We start from the raw sequence: 18,158 nt of genomic DNA on the forward strand, positions 1-18,158 counted from the left end.
TCTCAAAAGGAAAAGCTGCACCAGTGGAAATGGTTGGGGTACTTGGACTGGGTTCTACTAGAGTACCTGCAGTGGGCCTGGGCCGAAATACGACAGGTGCAATTTCAAAGAGTAAAAATTGTTAAAATTAAAAAGGTCCCACCGAGATTTGAACTCGGGTTACTGGATTCAGAGTCCAATGTCCTGACCACTAGACCATGGGACCTTGGTTGCTGTTAACTTACTGATATTCTCCCCTATCATAGAATCAGTTCTTCTCAGAGTTGGGTTAAATTGATCTCAATCTCCTTTATTCGGTAAGATTGATCTTGTACCTAAATACCCTACCTCTCTGGAAAATGTTAAGGTCAACTTGATTCAGTTTGAATAAGAATTGGTCCCTAATTTTGGTTTCATGTTTTTTAAGCTTGCATCCAAATACCCTCCAGTTCCTTACCCTCTCCAAAGTCACTCCAACCTCACATAAACAAAGTAAACCCCACCCAAGTAAGGAGCAGGACAATCACTTCATCCCTTAACCCCAATGGAAGCACCCAGTCATGCCTTATGTTTCAATTCCTTTTATTGGTAGGAGGAGTCTTATTTTTGCCAACTTACTATTTACTTGTTGATCTTTGTGAGAAAGGCACCATGAATGCTTTGTTGCCCCCAAAAAACTGCTGGTCCTTAGTCCATAACAGAGCTTCTTTAATGGAAAGGCCTTCTCTAAGTAGTGGCTCCCCAAAGGCATACCTGCTGGTTTCCTTAGATCCACAGCATTCATGTAAAGCTTGTAAAGATTTATGAACCACCTCCACTGCTGTCATCTCTTTGTTTGAGAAGATAAGGTTATTTCTTGAAAACCATAATGCCCAAGAAATGAAAGAGAACAGGGACAACATTTCTCTCATTTTAGATGGAACCTAACACCTTCCCATTTCGCACATGAACAGTGAAACAAAATGTGGCTTGCCTTCATCAACCAACTTCTCTACTGTATCTAATCTACACCCAACCAATAGGTTTGGCCTTCAGTACTTGGTAGTTTGGTGAGGATGGAACCGAATTGGATCCTCGTATATTTCTAGCCCATGAAGTATTTTACCATTGCTTTCTTTCAAAAACTTAGCCAAAATGTGATTTCTCCCAAAAAAATCTTTTAAAAAATAAAAATAAAAATTCCAAAAATAATTATATATGATTTTCAACTAATTTTTGAAAACCCCAATTTAATACCTCTATCTTCAACAGATACGTGTTGCAGAGTTGAAAATTCAGACAAATCTTTTGCAACAATCGGTAAATTGTGATATTCGTAGTTGCAGAGAGTTCTAAAAGCAGCACTTTATCCACTTGGGTTTGCGTTGGATTGGGTGTCCGACAGTTAAAATAGCAGTGAGAATGTTGGTTTCGCCGCCTCACCATCAGCTTTCTTCCTTCTTAGACTCTCACAACCTCTGCTGCCGCAGTAATTGCAACATCAAGAACACCAGCCTTGTGTATTACTTGGTCCCCAACACCAGTTCAAACCCAAAGCCTTCCTTGCCCGTCGTGTCTTCCTCAATCGCTTCATCCCATCAGATTGTCCGAAAGCATAACGCCAGAACCACAGCTCTCCTTCTCCGCCACTTGTCTCAACCACAACCAAAAGAATCAACCACGAAAGAGGAAGAAGAAGAAGAAGCACTATCGATACCAGCACCATGGCAACAAGAAGAAGAAATGACGGAGGAAGAGAAAGTAAAGTTGTTGGAGATATCTCTTGTCAAAAGAAGAACCCCTCAGTTTGCTGGCTCCATCTACTTACAATCGCATCTAACTCCCGAGGGCCGAAACTCTCCTCCTCCTCTGCATCGTCTCTTCCAAGGAGGACCCGAAGACGTCGATGACGACAAGATGTTGATGCGGGCACTTGAAATTCGCCGTAGGGTTACTGCTGAAATCTTCAAAGAGGCCATGCGTGCTGGTAAGTTCCGCACTACTTTCTCCACCAATTTGGTATCTTGGTCGCCTGATTTTATCGACCACATCATGATCCAAGCTGCCTCCTTGAAGCGCTCACACGAATTCTCACACTCCACCTTCAACATTCGCGCCAAGACCGTTATACAGAATTCAAATGTCATCCCTCTCATAAGGTACGCAGTTGTCAACTACTCCAGGTGCTTATTCATCTCTATAACCCATCTTTATTATTCACTCATTCCTTTCTTCGCGGATTTCAGGTGGTTGAAGCACAATTCTTTGACGTATCCTCAAATTGGGAAGCTTATTTGTATGACTTGTGAAAATTTGGGGTTGATAAGGCAGAAGATCGAATGGCTGAAGACCATTCATGTGAAGGGAGAATTTCTTGGTCTAACGCTTGTAAGGGCCGGAGGAGGTATTATGCAGCGCAGCATCCAGGAGTTAGATGAGATTGTGAGTTATCTAGAAAGCAATGGAGTCAGGAGGGAGTGGATTGGATTCGTTGTCAGCCGCTGTCCTCCATTGTTGGGTTACACCATAGAAGAACTGAGATTGCGTGTGAATTTCTACTTGGACATGGGTATGAATGAGAAGGATTTTGGCACCATGGTCTTTGATTATCCTAAGGCACTCGGCTTCTTTACTCTAGAAGAGATGGACTCTAAGGTATTTACTCATCCTCTTCAGTCTGTATTTCATTGATGTTTGGTACTCAGAATTGGTACTTATATGCTGGGATCCTTACTTTGTTATTGTGTTCAGGTTCATTACCTTAAGGAGTTTGGCCTTAATAATGAAGATATTGGGCGGTTGTTGGCAATCAAACCACAATTGATGGCTTGCAGCATTGAAGAAAGATGGAAGCCCCTAGTGAAGTACTTGAATTACCTTGGGGTTCGTCAAGATGGTATGAAGAGAATTCTTATCGTGAAACCAATAGTTTTCTGTGTCGATTTAGAAACAACAATTGCACCAAAGGTTTGTCATCTAACTTAATACTTGTATGCTTCTCATGTATATTTTAGTCCCAAATACATAATTTTACAGGTTAACTAATATGTGAATCATCCTGTTAATGCTGAAGACATTGTAGATTCTTGTTTTACCAAGGTTGAAACTTGCTGCCTTTAAACACTTGCCTAGACTGTTTTCTTAGAACTCCCTTTTGTTAATGCTGAAGCCAATGTTGGTTTTCCTTTATCACACTCGTTGCTGTAAGGCATACCTTGAATTTCTTGTTAAAATTCTGTGTGAGCAAGATCTTGAAAATGACTGCTTGGACCATGCCACTGAAATGCTATTTTGCACAAAAAATAGGAAGCTCTTACTCTGTTTTGAATTTCTCAATTATGTGTGTAATTTAATATTTCAAATTTACAAATACAAAATATGGATGGGAGGTAGTGGGCCTGCCAGTCTGTCAAGCTTAGTGGAATAGACTATCTGCCAAGTGGCAGCTCATGTGGGGTCCCATAAGTTAATATGAAAACTCAACAAAGAGATGATTCATTGTTAAATGTGCTTCAGCACTATTCTTCAGATCAGCCCAACATAGTCAATGGTTTTTTTTTTCCTGATAAAAAAATGGCTGAGCAAAAAAAGGGGGGGAGGTGTGGTCAAAGGTCTTAGACTATTTGTTCAATTCTTTAGAAGAAAAGAAAATCTTGGACTATTGAAATGATACATTTATTATAGCAGAAAAATGTGATACATGGTGGGCAAGGGGGAATAGTCTGCCAACAAGGTGAATGTTGTCAAGCTTCCATGTTAATACACTATTGTGAAATTAAACCCAATCACTGCAGGTTTGCAGGGTGGTAACCTACACAGTCTTCACAGAACTTTTGGTTGGCAGAGACAGATGCATTGCATACTGTTTTGCATGGTTGAATTTTATTCCTGTGTAATTAATACAGGCAATATACTCTTTTTCTGTGAAGGTACAATTTTTACAGGACATAGGCATTTGTGAAGAAGAAGTCGGAAGTATGCTAGTCAGGTTCCCCCATTTGTTAATCTATAGCCTCCACAAGAAAATCCGCCCAGTGGTTTGTTCCTTTTTCCTTTTCTTATGTTCTTCCTATATTAATTTTTCTGTTTGGTATATTTAATTATATATGCTAATAATAGGTAACCTCTCTCCCCACCAAAAGAGTAGATAATTTTACTTTTCTTACAATGCAGTTTGATTATGCTTATTCCCGCTAAGTTAACTCTGAAAAAAAAGTTGACATTGACCTTGATAATTCCACATTGAACTTTTCATTATTGTAAAGACCTGTGAGGAAATATTGTCTTGTTGGAATTTTTTAGGACTCTTGTTTGGTTTAGCTGTCAGCTCATTATTTGATATAAATTTGCTTCCAAAACTTGATGGTTAGTGATGTAATGTGATTGTCTTTTAACATTCTTTATGGTTCTGTTTCTGCTTGATCTTCTTCATATAGAAAACTATATTGCTTTATAGGTATGTCATGGGTTTCTCTGATAGAGACAGTTTGTTGTTTGTGAACTGCTGCTTCATGTTAAGTCTGTGTGTTATCCCCTTGGTTGTTACACACAACCATTTGGACTTCATAAATCATTTATTCTTTTTCTTTTCCCCAACTTGACGCTTACATCTATGACATTATTCCCTTCTAGAAGTGATTTTCCCTTGTTCTACCCTCTTCCACAGAAGATTTTGTAGCTTATACCTTTTCCTTTTCTTTTATTAATTAATATGGTTTGTTTCCAGTTAGGTCCATTTTCCAGGTGGCTATTTATGAATCATAATTATCTAGGATGCTAGTTTCTGTACCTTCTATTTAGCAAAATGTGCATTGCTGAAAGCTCAAAAACCTTTTGCTGGTGCTATTACTGTACAGATTATCTTCCTGATTACAAAAGCTGGAGTTGCTAGGAGAGATATTGGAAAAGTGATATCCTTAGGACCTGAACTCTTGGGGTGCAATATTGCTAATAAGCTTGAGGTTAATGTGAAGTACTTCCTTTCACTGGGCATTCCTCTCAGTTTGCTTGGTAAGGTGATTGCTGATTTTCCCATGTTGCTGAGATACAACTTGGATGTCCTCCGGCCAAAGTACAGTTATTTGAGAAGGACTATGGGCAGACCATTGCAGGATCTCATTGACTTTCCAAGGTAGCATATAGTCTGCTATTTAACCTTTTCTTTTTCCTTCATGCTTCTGCAATCTATTCTCCTGCATGAAATTAAATAATTGAATGAGTACATATGCCTTCGTATTTGGTGCACAAGGTTATGATCAATATATGGCTCAAAATATTTTCTGGTCCTTGTTCATTTTTCATCCTGTGAGTACTACATATCCATGTATTTGAAAGCTCTAAGCATATGCTTGGTCAGTCTGACCATTAAATATGTTGGAAGTTACCTCCTAGCCAGAGTGCAGGTCAAATATCACAGCATACCTTAACTATATGGCCCACTGTTGTTTTGTGTCCCTGATCTTCAAATAGAAATTGGCTTTTGAAGCAATTTTCATAGCCTTTAATTGTAAGAAAATTCTGTTGGATTGGATTAAAAATTAATGCATGAATCAATGGAACTGAAAATGAGTCCATAGTATTTTTAGCCACCTGGATTTCCCAAGAGCAAGTCAGCTCACAGAGGCAAAGGTCTATCACCTCCCTGCTTTTATTGTCAGCCTTGAAAAGAACAACTGGAATATAAGCATTCTGAATATTATGCTTGTGGTGTCTTAAACTAATTTAGAGCCATAATGTGCTGGATCACTCACTTTATGATTGGCTGAAGTACTTACCACAGGATGATTTCCAGTCATACCTTTGTTCATTGAGAATTTTGGTTAGTGTATAATACAGACTGCAAAGCGGTTTGACTAGCAACATAATGGCCTAATCGAAAAAGCTCAAAGTGCCTGCCTTGGATCATTCGCCCTTAATCCCGGTTTTGGTCGGCCTCATGGATGACCTATAGATGATTAATAATACCATTTTATTTTCTCTTGTGTCTATTTATATCCATGTCTCCTGTGGGCCGGAGCCAACTTCATTTGATCCATGTATACAACCCCACCTTTTCCCCTTTTTTGAGGCATACAAAGTTGCCTTATTGTACTGATTAATTTTTCACACCATCAGAAGTGGCTGGAGATGCAAGTGACTAGTTTTTGGCTCCTGTTTTAGATCTTAGTTATTCTATGAATTCTTCTAGAGCTGATAAGAAAAAGATGCTTTGCAGGTTTTTCAGTTACTCTCTTGATGGTAGAATAATTCCAAGGCACAAGATTATGGTGGAATGCCGGATAAACCTCAAACTGTGTTATATGTTAGAATGTTCTGATGACGAGTTCAATCAGAGGGTTGAGGCTGCGGTGCAGAGGTGTCAAAATTTTGAATCTAGTGTGAGCAGTCATCCTCTTTCAAATTTTCATGCATTTAAATGAAGTCAATTATCAAAGGGAGAAATGTCTTGCCAAGGAGGTGGATGAAATAATTCATTCTCTGAAAGTGGTGGTTTGAACTTTGAAGATGCCAAGGGCTTCAGTTGGCAAAGTCTTATGCTTATGTATCCAAGACAGGGACCAAATCCTACCTTTGTCAGGTACTGGTGTCCACCACCTTTACATGATGTGCACTGCTTCTCTCTGTCCTGTCCTTTGTCCGTACCCTGGAAATTTCATCAATTGAGAGTGGATGGGGGGACCACACATTGATAGTTCAAAAGCTTGATTGTTGAGGAAACTTTAATTCTCAAGCTCCATCTTTGTAAATCAAATGTAAATCTCAGTATAGGCTTAAATTGAGCTAATCCAAAATGCAGTAGCAGGGATCATCACATTCATTTCTAGATCAGATTGACCTGTAAAGAATCCTAGATCAAGGAGAGAAAGAAACGAAAAAAATATTAGTTTATGAACGACACTGAAATCATAAATATATGATCAATCCTTGGGATTTTTATTTTTATTTTTATTTTTTATGTAATATGAAAAGAGCTGTACCTGCTTCAAATTTTCACTGTTCAAAGTTGCTACTCATCAGCAAGTTAACCTTTTATGCACTCCTCACTCTGCTCCGTTCCACTTTGGTTAATTCTGTTGCAGATCAGCGCTGAGATATTTGAACAATCACACGTTGCTCAGCCTTTCCATAAGGGAATTTCAGAAATCCACAATTTTGTAGTCGACCTGGATAAGAAATTGAGTTCAGTGGTAAGTTCTCCCTTACCAAGTTATTACAGAGCACACTTCAAGTGCAAAATATGGAGGATCGGATATAAGAATGAACTTTCTCTTCTTGTTCTTCTTCCTTTCTTTCTTTTTTCAACAAAATGGATGCAGTGGTGGCAATATTGCACCCCCTTGGGCCTATGCAAGCACTGGTCTTGTGAACTACCTATGCAAGCACTGGCCCTGTCAGCATGGCCCCAATCGAGGCCTAGTATAATCAACAGAACTACTAGCCTCAAGCATTGTTCTTGTCAGTGTAACCCAACTGGAGGCCAAATATAATTCACAGAAATCGGTAGCAGTTCTATGCCAAGTCAAGGAGCACACAACTGCCCAATGCAAGAACCAGAGGAGTAGAGAGGATTCGAACTTGAGATACTGCCCTATCAAACTGCATGGGGGTCAAACTTCTCTCCTTCACAGTGCCGTAATGCCTGGCTTTCTTGAATTAAAAAGGTAGCATGCTCAATCTAAAAGCTACTCGGGACTAATCCAACATCACTGCATTGCTTTATTCTACTCGATCATTAGCCATTTCCCATCAATATTCACAACAGCATCCTTATAAACCACATCATTAGTGATTTCCAGCTGCAATGCTTTATCTCACGGGCAAGAAATTATTGCCAAGTTTCTTTCTTGTAGGAGCATTTTCTTGACGATCTCTCTTTTACCTTCAGTTATTTTCCAGCTTTACATATGACTATTGGACGGCTATCATAACAGCGATGGAGATCAAGTGGCTCAATAGTACTTCTTTGAAAGACCAACCTTATATCAATTGCAAGAATAGCTAATGCAAAAAAGGTCTATCGAGGAGCATTTTCCCCCAGTCATTGGAGCTCAAAATCGTATTAACCTTACTATTGCACTTCAATAAATATCTGCGAAATTTTATTTTCTGTAATATGAGTCTTTATAAAGGGCGATGCAATACATAGCTTTCAACCTTAGTATCAAGGTGTCAGATTCTACCCTCATTCTGGATCCTGCAGAAGAGAGTCTCCATGAGCGAAGCACGATATTGATCCCAGAACCAAATCTCCAGTGCGTCCAGAAGAAGACTTGACATACGTGAATCAGCAGAACTGCTAGTCGGGTATGAAGCAATCAATTCAACAATCTGCATTTTCTCCTGTATGACATTCCAAGTCAACAAAACGTAAAGCAAGTTGGGCAAGGAACTGTGACTTGCAAGTCTGAATGAGCATTTGTGCATTTTGGCCATTTAACCATGGAAGAAAGAACACTACCTGCGTACATTCAAAATGACCATGATGACCCCCATGGACAGGCAAAAGGGGCATTGAAATCATTTTACCCATCATTGCGCAGGCAAAGGAGCAGCGAAGCACACTGCATGTGCCCAGCAAGGTTTCACTAGCCCAAAACAGTACCATAAAAACGAAATAGCACATCCTGTCAATTTTGACTAGATTTTCCTCTCATTTTTCTTTTCTTTTTTGGGATTTGAAGTTCATCCGGGACAGCTTATGTCATCACAACTGCATCCTCAGAGTAACTTTAATATATAGTTAAAGATACCATTAGGAGAGTGGAACCATGACCTATTCACTGAGAAGCATAGGTCATTGCCAACTGGGAAACCCTTCGATAACAACCTCTATCTTCCTTTAATAGGCATTGAAATTGATCTTCAGGATACTATATCTTCTGAAAATTTTTTTTTTAATTTTTTTGGTTGGGGGGGGGGGGGTGAATATTTCTTCCGAAAATTGATTTCAGTCTTTCTCTCCTCTTTCCCTGAAAAGTGAAAAGTACACATCTACAATGATATACTGCCGTTTGTTACTGCAGGGTTATGGCATGTCCAGGCTTAATTTCAAGCCTGTAATCAACATCCCTAGAGGCTACTGTTCGATATGCATCATTGCTTTACCCAATGGTGAAATGATTTTCAATTCAATTTGCTATTTTGCAACATCTGGTATAACTACTGAAACAATAAGAGCAGAACTAGTAAACAGACAGTCACCACAAATTCTCACCTCTGTACGGCTTCATCACCCCTTGAGACTGCAAGCTGAGCAAGTTGTTGGATGGCATCAAAATTCTGTTGATCCATTGCCTCTTTGCCAAAAATAGCATCAGACAAGACAACTGCTGATGCTCCTCTTTCAATATATGACCCTAAGGATTCTGAAAGAAAGGAAGACATTTATTGCACAGGAAGGAAACAACCAAAAGAAAATAAAACCTCCGTGCTTCACACTATCAAGAGTTGAGACGATGAAACAGTTATAAATTTGGAATTCACAGAATGACTTTCTTCTTTCTTTGGTGTCTGAATTGAGAATATAAAATAAGCCCAGATAATATGGAATTAGTGAAGGCAAATCAGCTTATTCACATCCTTTTTTCCCCCATTCCAGAAAAGGCAATGTCTTGCTGAGAAAGAAAGGGGTGAAAGATGGCATCAAAGAAGGAGAAGAGCTCCAGCGCTCAACAAAATCAAACATAACTGGTATAACAAAAAAAAAAATACATAGTTCTCACAGTAATCAGGCTACCATCAGCATTGACCAGGCACCTGGACAACCTTGAGGTGTATGCTGTTCAAATATATTTAGTTGCATGGCACATCTAACTTCTCATTTCTGCAGGACACACAGTGGGCTGTAAGATCATCCATGAATTGTTTGAGGAGACCAACAGAGTTGATTCTATAGAGTTCATGTTGTGCGTGTAGAGTACAAAATAGAATATGAAAAAGCATGCGTACTGGATATTAATGAAGGTTACTGATGTAATTCACTTCTATTTAACTATGCGAATATAACTGTGCGGCAACTAATTATTCCCAATCACCCTCTCAACAACGTTCCTTGCTTCTCATTTTCTTTTCCATTTTATTCTGTTTCTTCTCTTCCTGGTCGCTGAAACATCTTACAATTGCAAATTGACTTTGTCATCCAATATAATGCACGAGTTGAAGCCCAAAAGAATATTTTCTGTGCAAATGGAAACACTATACTGCAAGGTGGGATTCAAGGAGAAGATTAAGAGAAGGTTTCAAGGAAGAGCAGGAAGGATTTCACAGCACAATTGTCAAGGAGATCCAAGGCGATTCTTGTAGGCACCTCAGTGTCTATAAGTGAGTTTGTCCTAGATGCTGATGCAGATGTTCACGGTCGTATTGCACAGTTGAACACATGGTCAAGGAATTACAAAATAGGGGGGAAAAATGAAAAGTCCGGCGAAGCAAAGGAAACAGCAGTAGTTCTGTTCCTGTATCAAACTCGTTCAATGTTCCCATCGCCCTGGATTTCTTCTTCCTTTCTTTCAATTTTTCTGGAGAGAAGGGGGTTCTTACACAGGGATGATCCAATACATGACGCAGTATGGTACAGAACCCAATCAGAATATTAGAAAACACATTAGTTTTAAAAGAACATCTCATCCCATGCACAACACCCCTGCTACTGAGGGGGGGGGGGGATATATGTACACAGCCTCAACCCCTGCTTTAAGAGAGGCTGTTTCCAAGTTAATGACTGAAACTAACAGGTTATAATGGTAGAACTTAACTGTTGCACCAAGGCTGTCCCACCAAAAGGCATTAATTTTAAATGACACAAAACTTAAAGCAAAGAAACATTAAGGCGATATGTCCAGATCTTGGAAAGCAGCTTTGTCACTAGGCTGCCTCTGTGAAGCAAAACTCAGTCTTGTCCCAAACCTAGTGGATCAGGTACATGAATCCAAACAAAACAAGATAAGGAAAACTGAGTTTTAACCAAAGGAAAGGAGTGGGGAGGGTGGGGGAAGAAAATACTAGAAAAGAGGAATGGAAAGAGAAGAGAAATGAAAATATGAAAATCACAAAAGAGAGAGAGAAATAAATAGAAAAATATAAAAACAGAAGAAAGAATGGTTTCTCCAATAAAGGTTGATTTTATGCCTGAGCCCCTCTGACTCACCCGAGAAGAAATGTGAAAATAAAATAGAATAAGCATTCTGTTGTTCAAAGTGCAAACCTACTGTTATGCCCTGAGATGCAACCATTGGAATATGAGGGAATGGTTTCTTCAATGCCGATATATATTGAGGACCACCTAATGATGAGATAGGGTACACCTGTAAATTTAAAACATACATAAGTATCTATAAAACATATTAAAATAGCCATACCAAAGCTTCACATGTATCCAGGAATGGATATACATGTTCCAAATGGGATATTAGGTAAATACCATGAAAACTACTAATAGATTCAAGAAGACGGCTATAAACTATCTCCAGGACCACGTCCATGACATGAAAATAAAAAAGAGACACAAGAAGATAGACTAGCAAGAGGACAATTATGGAAAGATAGATTGATAGCATGAGAGGAACCTTAACAATTACTGCGCCGGCAATGTGTGCATTCAATACCTATAGAATCATAGAACACAAAAACAAAATAATTTTAGATAGAAGCAAAAGAATGTCAAAAAATAAACCTCAACAGAATGCTAGTAAACATAAAGTGCAGATTCCAGAACCAAGGATAATGAGAATTGTTAAAAGGGTATCTTGGGAAAGACCTTTAGGTCTCAAGATTTAGTGCCATTTAGTGTCTGGTGCTAAATCTCAAGGCATTGCTGGCTGGTACTTAAGTCCTTATAGGAGATCTCTTCTAGTATTCTATTTCATGTGTAATTCCAGCATATTTTTCTACTAATAAACAAGTTGCATGGAGTTTCTCATGACAATTGAGGCTCCTCAAAACTCCTATCACCTTCTATTCATTCTCTTATCTTCTGCTCTTAGTTTCTTCATCTTCTTTCGCTCAATTTCTATCTGGTTGCGACAATCACAAGAATAAACAGGAATAATCATTTATATTAAATTCTTCAAAAGGAATATAAAGAAAATAGTCATTACCTCCGTTGGTGTCATTACTCCAGGTATGTAAAGGACCTCTTCTCCTTGTACATCATCCAGAATGCCCTGACAATGAAAAGTATGAATAATGAAACTCAACTAAGACAGTTGAAGGTTAAAGAATCAAGATAGAAAATAGAGTTGCATAATATGTAATTTACTGAAAGTTGAAAATAATCAGAAGTTCTTAAGGCACACCTTGACCATAACAGGGCTCATAAGGAACTTAGCCCCAGCGTTTATGGCATTTTTGGCATCAATTGTATTTAATACAGTCCCAACCTGCAAGCAAAATCCTTAACAGCATGTAACAATTTCTTCGAAACAATTCCAATAAGTAGCTTGCATTAAACATGAAGAATATAGAGAACTTGAGGCTTTTGAGTTTGCAATATTACTCCAATGGTAGATGTAGGATGGCTCCTCACCAATTCTTGTAAGACCTGAAGGAAAACAAGTGATTAAGAGCTCATAAGCAATTTGCATATTGGTCAAGTGCAGCCAGAAATCTTGAAAGAAATGCATATTCCAAACAACCTCAAACACACCTGGAGTGGGCATGACAATCTCCAACTACACAAAAAAAATAAGACAGACAAATAAAACCCACATGTCAGTGTCTCCCAAAGTATAACAATATGAATTCAAGTAGTTACAACATGAAAGGAACCAGTGCTGATAATGCAGAAAATGAAAAGAATAAAGGGGAGTTTGAGAAGATTTTGGAGTTGGGCTTTGCATGCAGACCGGGAACAACAAATATACAAAGTCAACAGAAGCATTTAACCAAAGTAGATACTAAATTGAAATTAAAATGGCTGTCAACATTTTGTCCAGGTAGAAGCTGAAGTGTCATTATTAAAGTCCACCAATCAAAAAGGATAGTCAGTATTTCATTACCTTCACCAAATTTACATGCAGGAAAGTGGGTAAACCCATGTGTTAGGGAGCGTTCATATCCCACATGTCAATTTTCATCTCAAAGCAAAATATGGATGTTAAGAAACTCCATTTTGATCAGATCGTATTCAAGTAATTCTATGAAACTGTGAACTTACTTTTAAACATTTTCCCCACTTAATTCGCTGATCCGAAATGAGACTAGTGTACACTATAACATGGGAACACACCCTTGTTGATCCATAAGTTTCCAGAGTGAATTAAGCATAAGTTGATGATGATGGTAAAACATCCACACCATTGTTATGCATTGTATTACCCATTTGAATTATTTGGATCAGAATCACTGGTTTTGCCAGTGCAGAACAGATTGCAAACATGAAAAGCAAGTGTAAAGAGGGAGAATAAAAAACAGGTGCAAGTATTGAAGCATATTGGGAGGAAATTAAAGGATCTACATGGAGAAAAAGTGACTGCTTGCTCTGAGGATGAAAGCAAAGAACTAAGCTAAAAGAAAGTATGCAATGTACTGTTGAACGAAAGAGGTTCAGTGTGGGTAAAGTTGACCCACTTGCTGGCTGAAGGCAACAGAAGAACCAGTTATTTTCATAACATGGAAAATGCAAACAAAGTGAGGGTTGATACAATCATCAAGTCAAGGGCTCTGTGGTAGTGGAGAAGAGGAGCAGAGCAGGGATGAGAAATTGAATTATGTTCAGGGGTTGCAGAAGGAAAGGACAACGGAAAAAGAGGGAAAAAACAGCCATATGAAACTAACCACTAGTTAAATTTACTCAACAAATATAACTCAAAATATTTAAGTTAGGGCCATGTTAATCAAGAAACCAAACCATATTATTGACAAACTGTATATCATATAACAGTAATAAGAGGGTGTGGATAGTCTTCTAAACACTTTGTGTTAGAAAAAGAAGACAACGAAGTTCTTTCACAGAGAAATTATATATGCACAGAAGACTCACAACTGAGATGCCACCTCTAAGTGCAGCAAGTGCAGCTTCCGTTGCCAGCTCTGCACTAAACACAAGGAATAGAAAAACGAAAAAGCCCTCAGTTTATGCCACAAGACTTCCAAGCAGCAAGCTTAATTTGAAATAAAACTGAACTCAAGAGAAAATTTCCAATCAAAATCAAAACATCACGGCAAAATTAAGAAAGAAATGTCAGAAACCTGCCTGCCCTAGATTGTGGAATTCGACATGAAACTTCATTATGTGAGGGGAAAGAAAAGCTCATTACCTTTTGGCGCGAAGACATGCGATGACTCCAGAATTCTGAATTTCTGCAAGAGTTGCGGTGACGGTGAGAGGAGAAGAAGAAGGTTGCTGAGAACAGCAGCGAGATGATTTAATGTGCTGCTGGGGAAGTTTGGGATGCCGAATCGATCCCATAAGAGCTGAAGAGTTGAAGGTCGCGTTAGCCATTGGAAATTTTGAGCGGGAGTTTACAGGTGTCCCCCAACGCTATCTAGTTCTTCTATATGGTATAGTTCTTCTCCGTTCCTTTCTATAAGACCGGTTTTATATGCTGGTCGAACCGAATTTTGATTTGCATTAGGGGGTGAGCTTTCGAAGGGCCTTTTTGGTATTTACTTTCATTCTCATTTTTGGATAATTTTTCATATTTATTTGTAACGAGTATATACATTCACATTCAAATCCATGAAAAGGGTTTAGCTAGACTTTTTCCGGTGTCGGCTGCCGACCTAATACACCAACTCTCCTCCTTTATCCAGGCTTGGGACGGGCAGCAAAACACTAAGAGTTGCTCCCTGATACGGGAAGATTATGCCCAAATGGGCTTGACCTGACTAGGATAACCCAATCGGGATATGAGCCGGATGGACAGATAAGAAGCTCCATCTACGCTAAACCTGTATGGCAACATCGCCACAAACGGAGGGGCAACTGAGGCGGGAGCCTGTCTAGGGCTGATTGGATGGCCACTGTTGGGGAAACATGTCTGCCATCATAAAAGGTAATCCATATTCTATTTAAACAGCGACTCACCCCTCCGATAAGTAACGAACTTATTCTTAGCAAACTCCTGTGTAGCCCTTGCACGGGACCTAAACGTGATCACTGTCTGACTTAGCCATAGGAGGTGGTTACCAGCATCCTAGCCGACCCGCGTCTAACTTTTCTTGTAGGACTCATCGCCTCTGGACATGGGAGGGCACTCAGGTATTAGTGCGACTTAATTGGAACCACGATCAGAACAGAGACACATCCACTCCCATAAGTGATAAGCTTCGAGAAAGTCTTTTAACGTGGCACAGCCATGTTCAACGGAGATCTATAAATGCTCCATGTAAAGAAAAGTTATGTAATCTAGAATGAATAGACTATAAGAGCTAAGGGCTGACCTAAGATAACCTTAAGAGAAGTGGTGAAAACACACATGCATAGCTTAGGCCCTGTATCTAACATGACCTCAAACAGAACTGATTGGAAGGCAAGAATCCATGTAACCGACCCTATTTAGTTGAGACAAGGTTTATTTGTTATTGTTATTGTTGTTGTTGTTGTAGTATACACTCACGTGTAAATGCACATGGTTTTTTTGCTCTTATTATGATTAAGTAGATTAATACAAAGTACAACTTCATAGTAGTAATGCCTAATTTTGTTCGGTTGATCTTAAATGACGAATACGTTTGATAAGAAAATGCATCGATTTCGTTTTTATGAATAATATTTATAGGAAAAAAGAGAGGTGAGTATTTGTAGTAAAGCATAATTTTGAGGTAATGAGGTATTAGTTAAAGAGTTGCAACTTTGTTAATAAGTAGGGGTAATTTAGTGTGATGAAAAAATATACCATAACTAAATTGGGTTTTCCTAATATAATAACAATAGTACTATTATATAATATATAATATGATAGAGACAGTGCAACCTTTGGGTTGGGATGCGCGCAGTTGGGTTTCGACCTAGAGCTCTTTGGGTGGTGCTTGCATGGGGATTGGTAGCTCTTGGATTTTTTAAATAGGTACATGTCTATTTAAGAAGGTATTTTGGCCAATCAAAATTCATAACACAATTGTTTCAAGTTTTCCTTTTATATAGTAGTATGATAGTATGATTGGAATTTATCATGATACTTAATTTTGTCTAGGAGGAGGGGAGGGGGAACTGAAAATCCATGATAGACTAGTAAGTCAATTATGGATTGTGATCATAAATTCAGGAAAAACATCATATGCCATGCACAGCAGTGCACTTATAAGTCAAATAAGTAACTGATAAACTTAAAAATTAAAAGAGTACTGAGATTTTTTTTTTTTAATTCAAAATTAAATCTTTAATCACAACTTTCAGTTTGGGATAAAAAGGCACTACAGTGCACAAAAGTGAAATGTGCACGACAAATGATTTTTTTTCATAAATTCATTCTCTCTAAAGGCAATGAATGCCTGTGATGGGTGCCGCCCTAAAAGATGAAATAAGAGCAGAAATGGATCATTTTTAAAAATATATATATTTTTAAAACAATTATAATACCCTTCAACTTTTTTGGTAATTATATTACCCTTTTAACGGAGTAATATAAACTTTGTACCCTATTACATGAACCTTATGTACTTTTTTTAAAAAAATTTATTATTAAGTTGGATGAACCCTAATTTCATTATACACGGCTAAGTTTCAACTTCCGAATCTCTTGACCTAGGGAAGGAAGGATAGTGAAAATTGAGTAGAAGACGAGTATGAGCAACAGTAAAATCGTAAGTGAGAATTGAAAGGAAGACAAAGAGTAAAGCAAATAAAATCCAAACTATGGACTTCTAGTTCTTCCTTCAAGTGAAGTGATACTAAAATTCTCAAATCTACTTACAATTAGTTACAAAACTCATGGATCATAGATGTCTCATGTTTTACCATTTTCATCATAAACACTAAAAATGATTTTAGTTGTTTTGATTGAGAGAATTACTGAGAGCAACAACTAATGAAAAATGATAAACACTAATGTAATCCCTGCTTTTACAGAGATGTCATTCCTAAACTTGACTTGAGCCTCTATTCTGTCATAACAAAGCAACCTTTAAAATCGCATCATGAGTTCATGACCTACCCTCGAGTTATTTTTCCACAAAAAAAAAAAAAACCCAATAAAATCAGAGGAAGCAAATCAGAAGAAATTACATTAAGAAAATCTAACTTTTAGAAAGCTAATCCAAAGCACTTACATCTTGGAAGTCATGGACAAACAGTGTATTTGACAACCAACAAAAAATCAAATCTTGAGTCTGTTAATCCAGTTGCAGAGGTACACGAGACAGTGGACACCAACTTTAATTGCAAAATGTTGATAATTTTAAATTTTCCTTAGAGAAGGAAAATGGAAAAAAGAAAATATAAAAGAGAAGATAATACTCTAAAACTCTTAACCTAGAAACAATGCTCATACTTCAAGGGCAGGCCTGTTTGGTTACACTAAAAAGCCACTAAAGATGGTTACACTAAAGAACCATTGCTAAAATTTCAAATCTTTAGATTCATGGAGAAATTTATACCCGTTTAGTTGTGAAAATTTATAAATTCATGAAATCTAGAGATTCTTCATTTTACATTAAAAACGTGAATATGTAAATCTATGGGTATGGGTAAAATCTTTTGGATTTCACTTAAACTTGTTGGGGCAATTGTATTACAAATTCTTCAAACATACAAAAATAAAATTGCAATACAATTGAGAGATGAAGATCTTTAGCAAATCCTAAGAGCTCGTAAATGCAACCGAACGAACCACCGATCGAAGAAGTTGAGTCACACCTTAAGTGTTGTCTTTAAGGAAATTGATGCACCCTACTACCAAGGGTTATTCGCACCACCACTTCCAAGATAAAGCAACCTCCAAATAGAAGATGAGGTAGTTCTTCTAGTCCCTTCAAGGAACCAAAAGCTAGAGCACAACACTTAGACAACTCAAGAAAGAAATAAACTTTGTAAAACAAATAATGTGAGTGAGGAGTGTTTCTATTTGCACACCATATGCAAGAAAGGGTTTAGGGTTATATAGGCCCAAACCACACCTCCTCAATATACTAAATATTTGCGCACTCACAAAAATCAAGTCGACCAAAAGAGTTTTTCAGGATGAATCCGCATTTCATTCCACAAGTCCAGGTTAACCAAACAATTAATTTTATGAATTATGACTTCATAGATTTGAAATCTC

General features: G+C 38.0%; 2 protein-coding genes and 1 non-coding gene across 8 annotated transcripts; 1 reads left to right on the forward strand and 2 right to left on the reverse strand.

Annotated features, from left to right (window-relative positions):
• Positions 1 to 133: 133 nt before the first annotated feature.
• TRNAQ-CUG (transfer RNA glutamine (anticodon CUG)) lies at positions 134 to 205 on the reverse strand. Its single transcript has one exon. It is a non-coding gene; the product is annotated as a tRNA-Gln (tRNA).
• A 1,007-nt stretch (positions 206 to 1,212) lies between these two features.
• LOC149017727 (transcription termination factor MTERF2, chloroplastic-like) lies at positions 1,213 to 8,105 on the forward strand. 2 transcript variants are annotated; one of them, XR_016172855.1, is made up of 7 exons: positions 1,213 to 2,117; positions 2,205 to 2,613; positions 2,710 to 2,925; positions 3,888 to 3,995; positions 4,815 to 5,089; positions 6,173 to 6,535; positions 7,038 to 8,105. XR_016172855.1 is itself a non-coding variant. In XM_089152045.1 (6 exons), the coding sequence occupies exons 1-6, from the start codon at positions 1,381 to 1,383 to the stop codon at positions 6,375 to 6,377; spliced, it is 1,950 nt and encodes a 649-aa protein (XP_089008171.1). In that variant the 5' UTR covers positions 1,213 to 1,380; the 3' UTR covers positions 6,378 to 7,002. The 2 variants fall into 2 exon arrangements, 1 of the variants encoding a protein (XP_089008171.1); XM_089152045.1 differs by lacking the exon at positions 7,038 to 8,105 and having other exon boundaries at positions 6,173 to 7,002.
• Positions 7,973 to 14,439, reverse strand: LOC149017728 (uncharacterized). Of its 5 annotated transcripts, none has more exons than XM_089152047.1 (10): positions 14,214 to 14,439; positions 13,937 to 13,991; positions 12,591 to 12,626; positions 12,482 to 12,496; positions 12,252 to 12,335; positions 12,054 to 12,119; positions 11,523 to 11,561; positions 11,162 to 11,261; positions 9,173 to 9,323; positions 7,973 to 8,298 (listed from the first exon to the last, which is right to left on the reverse strand). In XM_089152047.1, the coding sequence occupies exons 1-10, from the start codon at positions 14,396 to 14,398 to the stop codon at positions 8,274 to 8,276; spliced, it is 756 nt and encodes a 251-aa protein (XP_089008173.1). In that variant the 5' UTR covers positions 14,399 to 14,439; the 3' UTR covers positions 7,973 to 8,273. The 5 variants fall into 5 exon arrangements, with proteins under 5 accessions (XP_089008173.1, XP_089008172.1, XP_089008176.1 ...); XM_089152046.1 differs by having other exon boundaries at positions 12,452 to 12,496; XM_089152050.1 differs by lacking the exon at positions 7,973 to 8,298 and having other exon boundaries at positions 9,234 to 9,781; positions 11,166 to 11,261; positions 12,452 to 12,496.
• Between the last annotated feature and the right edge of the window lie 3,719 nt (positions 14,440 to 18,158).

This window comes from Hakea prostrata, chromosome 4 (genome assembly GCF_041222555.1).
Source record: "Hakea prostrata isolate BN-2017 chromosome 4, UWA_Hpros_2, whole genome shotgun sequence".
In the NCBI taxonomy this organism is placed as follows: Eukaryota; Viridiplantae; Streptophyta; class Magnoliopsida; order Proteales; family Proteaceae; genus Hakea; species Hakea prostrata.